The sequence below is a fragment of the Citrus clementina genome, unplaced genomic scaffold (genome assembly GCF_000493195.1).
Source record: "Citrus clementina cultivar Clemenules unplaced genomic scaffold, Citrus_clementina_v1.0 scaffold_4, whole genome shotgun sequence".
Classification (NCBI taxonomy): Eukaryota; Viridiplantae; Streptophyta; class Magnoliopsida; order Sapindales; family Rutaceae; genus Citrus; species Citrus x clementina.
In genome coordinates, this window is record NW_006262274.1 from 21,946,517 (window position 1) to 21,952,751 (window position 6,235).

Sequence of the window (6,235 nt, forward strand, 5' to 3'; positions counted from 1 at the left end):
CCATGATCTTGGGGTTGATGAAGACAGAGAAATTTCCATTAATGCTATTGACGAGGAAATGTGGCGGCCTTCTGATTGAAGGGCAAAGTGCTTTGGTCAAATTTGTCAGCAGTCAAATCAATTAATTTCACGTTGAAGGACAAGAACGTCATGTCACGATCAAATACTGAGCCTAAATGGGCCAAATTTGACTGTAGCTACAGCCCAGTATGCAGACCCAGTTAATTAGGCTTTAAAAGCCCAAATTGCCTAATTGGGTAGGATTATGGGGCACTCCAAACTTTAAGGCTTATCATTGAGTTCTCGCCCCTTAAGAACAAAATGGGACTGGTTACTCGATTTTTGTTTTTGTTGTGTGCATTAGCTGACAGATTATTCAAAGACAAATTTGATATTCCATTTCAAGCATCAAACAGATTTATTGTGATACAAATTATTAAACATAAAACAACCGGGTTACAAGCAACTGCATAGGCTTAAGCACCTAACTATCAGACATTTTTTTTTATGATCCTCACATCAGAAAACGAAGTCTTGGCTTGAGCATAAAACCCAAATGAAAGCAAAATCTAATGAACTAGAGTTCATCTTTGCGGGGATGCCTAGAGTTGTCAGGGTGCAACTTGACAGGATAAGAGGCTTCCAAAGTTATACCACACAGCCCTTCTCAGCATCGATCCCACGTAGCATTCTTATGTAACCCTTTTCTCCCCAGTCAGTACCCCATGAATTCTTCACTATCCAGTACTTTGTTCCATCCTGAGTTGCTCCATATCCTACAACAGCCACCCCATGATTCAGCTCTGTGCCACAATCTCCGGTGAACACTCCCTAAAATCACAAACTCAATTTCCACATTACCAAAATCATCACACTTTAAATGTATATATGTACTAGTACTGCTAATATGAGGCAGAGACTTGTTACCTCCGAGTAGAATTGAAAACCCTTGCCACCAGCATCTATAGCAACAGCTACTGGCTGGTTTGCCACTGCTTTCATCAAAGCGTTCTCATCACTTTCAGGGACCATTTCATAGCCATCTAAAATCACTTCAGGAGCATTCTTCTGCAAAACCGAAAGCAATTTAAATATACATCCCCATTCCATGAGCATATATGAACACGGTAGATAATTGACACCATAGAACTTATATTATATTATGTTAGCTATGTCACTAGTCACTTACGTGGGCAACTCACAGGATCCATCCTTGGCTGTGTAGGGGTAACTCTTTTCAGTTGTCAACCCTTCACTCTTTGCAATAAAGTTTAATGCTTGTTCCATTAATCCTCCATCACATCCATGGTTATCTTTATCACAGTCAACCAGCTCTTGCTCAGACAAAGACCATAGCTCACCTGTTTTGATTTTGTTAATTCCCTCCACTGAAACTACAGTTGAAAACGCCCAGCAGCTTCCTGTAAAATCAACAGAAATTCAGCAACCTTTTTAAGAGCCATACATCAGTATGAAATATTTCAGATATAGAAATCTTGGAAGCAGCTAAACATTCTTGATAGTGATAGTCATTAGTCTCGGAATTGCTCAACATAAAAACTGAAAAGTTAATTCTTACCGCATCTGCCTTGATCTTTGACACCGGTGACTGCTCCTTGCTTCCTCCAATCAACAGATGGAGGAAGATCTTGAGTCTTCCCATGCATGAACCCGGTCTGTCTCCTGGGACCATGTAACATCCTGTGGTGGCTTACCTTGGAGCTACGGGAGCTCATGAACTCATGGTTGGTCATATCTGCAAACCTGTTAAGTCTCAACTTGTAAGGCTTATCCATTTGGTTCACCTTGTGAATATGCTTCAGATTCTGCTTGAACACATTGAAACGTATTTGTTTTTCCTTGAGGTTGCGAGAGACTGTGTGGTGGCTCCTCCATCTGTCGTACAAGTCCCAGAGACTCTCCTCGGAAGCCAAGTCACTCTCTTGGTAATCAAAACTCTCAGCCACGCCAAAAACCAGAACCAGTGACAACCCCACCAAGAAGAATGTCCTTATATCAATGATGAAGAAATTGTGTTTTGTGCATGAACGAGAAAAACTAGACTGTATTTCAATGATATATGGAAAATGAAACAGTTTAATTCTCACTAACAAAGATCTCATGTACCTATATAGTAGCCTGGTGAGAACAGTGATCACAGCATTTGAGAGCTTTAAACAGAAATTAAGCGAAAACAGGGCTCGTCTTTTCAGATTTATCTATTTATAGATACGGTGTTTGTACATTTTGTGCAATCACTCTGCTGCCTAAATGATAACCATGCTATGTTTGTTTAAAGTTGTTTGCAGAGTATATAGAAGGTGACGAATTGGTTATGTTGCAAGTCGGCTATAAAGCACGATTATTTGCAAGTTCTGAGAAATAGTGCCCCTAACCGGAATGCTTTTTCGTTCAGAAAGTTGATAAAGTGGTGTTAGAAAGGAGACGCGTGTACATTTGAACTCTGGTATACTTGTAGCAAGGGGTTTGGATTTTTCACACCAGGATAACTCGAGGATGAGATAGGCAGGGCTAATTACCGTCTTCTGAAGTCATATATTCTGAATTTAGCCGGTCGAAAACAAGAAAACTTTGATTTCATTTATATCAGAGCCTTTACGTATTCTAACTCATTGTATACACAGGGAATTGCTCGGCTAGTTGAATATGGATGAGGCAGATTCATTTTATATCCATGTTTCCTTCGTGAAATAATGGGATGGAGCTATCATGCTCTGAAGTTTCAGTAGTTTTGAACCAGTATGCAATGCTATTGTGGCATGCAAATACCATGCAGAAGTCTCAGACAAAACATCCTTTCAAATCTTAGTTTACTTTCATAAGAAGAAGCATTTAACAGAACCTGTTCATTGACTTATGAACAGAAGAGCTTTATAAGTTTCCAAAAATTGAAGATACAGATTAAGAAATTGAGTGGATTGGAACACAGAGGATCCCAGATGGTACCGTTAAACTGCTCAAGAATATATTTATATATTCTGGCTTTCAACATCTAATTCAGTTCCTTCTAGCAGCCTCACAATATATACTGACATTTTCAAGGCTATTGACGGCTGAATACAGGTGCAATAGGGAGGGAGACTCGAACGTTAAGCACTCAGTTTGATTATCATCTAAGCATCTTCAGCACATCTAGAGTTAATCAAATATAAATCAAACTAAAAAACAAGAAAAGAGGTATTACAGCTTAAACTGAATAGCTTCAGTAACCAAATGTTATTGTTATAAGATCCAAAACTAATGCTTTTCATCAGGTCATAAGAGATCCTTTAAAAGATCGTTCAGGGGTAGTGAACTACAATTAGGTTACAAAAACAACTCACAAAGTCTCACATAAACAACTGACATTATATTTGACGAAAAAGATTACGAATCATAAATCAAATGGACGCTCCTTGGTCTCTTTTAACTTATATTAAGTCATTTGAGTAATGAAAGAGGGAGATCCATTACCGATTGTACCGTTACAACAACACCAAGCTTGCATTTTAATGACATTGACACAATCCTACTCCTCAATCACCAATGCATGCAAAACAACAGCAAATATACTATCAATCCAAGCAAAAGTAAAAAACAAATTCCATCAGCTTAAGAGATGAAATAACAACAACGTGTTTATAACAATTTGGGGCATGAGCTTACGGTGAATATCATGCTTATGCGAACTTGACCGAGTCATAACATAATATTCCATTAAAATTTGAAAAAAAGAAAAAAAAAAGCAACAAATACGAAATTACAGAGCATCCTTGTATTTGTTTTCTTTCAGCAGCTCCTCTCTCACTCTCCTGACCTCCGCTTCCCGTTCCAACCTCTCTTGCTGTCACACCGAAAGACAATTCAACTATTAATTTATTCACAAGTACCAAAATTAACCACCACCTAAACGAAAATTACGAAAATAAAAACTTTAGCGCTTTTAGGGGGGTTTTACCAAAATGGGGCGAAATGAATGAAATCAAACAAGAAAGCAAATGAAAAGAAAGATATGATAAATAAAGATAATTGATAATTTAAATTAGCGAAAGAGGGGAAGACAAGGTAAAGGAGGGAGATTCACCTTTTCGTCTTGATGGAGGGCGATCCAGACATGGAGTTTGTCCATGGACTGCCAGAAGACGAAGGCCGCCAATGACATTCCGAAGTATGTTGATACTTTCACCATCTTAAAGCTTCTTCTTCCTCTTCGCTGCCGTTGAATGTCAGATATTACGGGACTTTGGCTGGAGCAGCAAAATCTGACGGTAGTAACTAGAAATTAGAAAGTGCAATAGGAGTTATACAGTGCGACTGACGTGTATAGCAATGCACCACGACTTGTTTCTGACCACACGTGCAGGATTGTTACGAGCAAAGCCTTACTCCGGAATCGGCCCAGACAACTTAGATAAAAGCATATCTCTTGCCGTTGGGCTTGGTGGGCTGGCGTGTTGAGGGCACCACCATGAGCTCACATGGGCCGGAAACTTCTTCTTAATGTCGTTTTCGAATTAATATTTGAATATTCTTGAAGTGTAATATAATGATATGTTTATTAGATAGGAATGAGAATGAGAATAAGAATTTCGGAACGAGAAAAAATGATATGTTTATTTCTTCAAATGAGAGATGGATTGAGAATTAAAGAGGCAGCGCCCACCTAAAATTAGAAATTATTACTAGAGGTCTCATTGATGGGGAGGTGAGAATGAGAATCTGATTCTCTAAAGTAATCATATTAGCCCCACTCAAATTTTATAATTCTCATTTTATCCTTCTTTATATTAGTAGTAGTAGTATTATTATTATTATTAATGACAATAATTAACTAATGTCAGTTTAGTAACTTATAACAATCCATTTTGATTCCAAAATAAAGTAAACACATTAATGACAATATAGTTCTTTCCGATTTTGATTCCCACATCTAAAGTAAACAGTTATTATGATTCTCATTTCTCATTCCGATTCTAGTCCATTCCGATTACTGATCAATAAACATATTATAAATATTTACACATCTATCTAGAAAACCAGTAAATCCCAATTTGTGATATATTTATGTTAAAACAAAAAACAAAAAACAAAAAGCAACCCTTGCGTTGCATGAAAATGTGTTTGTTGAGGAAGGAATATGAAGGCTGTTTCTAGCTTCCTCTTTAGCTATCATGACTTTAGACCCCACTTAAGCAAACGGAAAAAATAAAGTATATGGCTTGAGTGGCGGCATTCCTGTGATATAAGTATGTTATACGATGGATTGAATATCATTTTTTATAAAATTTTAAGCTAATTTAAATAGGATAATTAAGCAGCATTTATTATTGTTTAGAGAAATTGACTCTAAAACTAAAAACCCCGGGCCTGTTCTTGAAAGATATATATATATATATTTTTTGGAAGAAGTAATGCATGCCATTGTTTCCCTGTCTATTTAATAAATGAAGTTCAAAGAGTCACGAACTAGAAGAAAAGCCTTCATTTATCAAAAAGTTTGTAAGTAAATTTTAGGAAAAATAATAGAAAATAATTAATCTTAAAGAAAAAAAATTATAAGAGAAAGAGAAATTTTCTGATGGTAGAGAAATAAAAAGATCCAATGAGTTGTTATTCCAAGAGAGAGAGAAAGAGAATCCCCCCTAGCGTGATTTTTCTAGAGTTTTATTGTAACACCCATTATTTTTGTTATAATATTACTATTATATATCTATTTTATAGAATATAATATTTCGGGTTAATGTATTCAAGGGTATTTTATTGTATTTTATTTTATTTCTTCTAAATCTCAAATCATTTATTTATTTTATTTTATTTTATTTATTAAAATACTTAATTTTAAAAGGAAATAAATCCCTTAATGGGTAAGGGTTTTAAAATGATAAAATCTTGTTTAGTCATTATATTTTTATATTAGTATCCGTTTAGTCCTTAAATTTTTTAAAATACCTCAAAACACCCCCGACATTAAATTATTAGCACATTTCCTCTTACTTTTTTTTTTACTTTAGGCTTAATTTTTACAATATTACCCTCTTACAATAAAATTTTTTTTTTGGCCATTAGTAAAAAGAAAAAAATTAATTTATCAATTTAATCTCAAAAAAATAAAATAGAAACAAAATTAATAGATGTTACTTTTTTGAAACATACTGTTGAGGAGTTAATATATTAATTTTTTTATAATGTCCAAAAAATAGGTAATTTAATTTTTTTTACATAATTTTTTTTGGAC

General features: G+C 35.3%; 1 protein-coding gene and 1 pseudogene across 1 annotated transcript; both read right to left on the bottom strand.

Annotated features, from left to right (window-relative positions):
- Positions 1-457: 457 nt before the first annotated feature.
- On the bottom strand, positions 458-2,123 carry LOC18045015 (annotated as a pseudogene).
- A 1,468-nt stretch (positions 2,124-3,591) lies between these two features.
- LOC18045016 lies at positions 3,592-4,294 on the bottom strand. Its single transcript, XM_006438135.2, has 2 exons — positions 4,085-4,294; positions 3,592-3,844 (listed from the first exon to the last, which is right to left on the bottom strand). Exons 1-2 carry the CDS (start codon positions 4,187-4,189, stop codon positions 3,761-3,763), a joined length of 189 nt encoding a protein of 62 aa, XP_006438198.1. The 5' UTR covers positions 4,190-4,294; the 3' UTR covers positions 3,592-3,760.
- Positions 4,295-6,235: the final 1,941 nt, after the last annotated feature.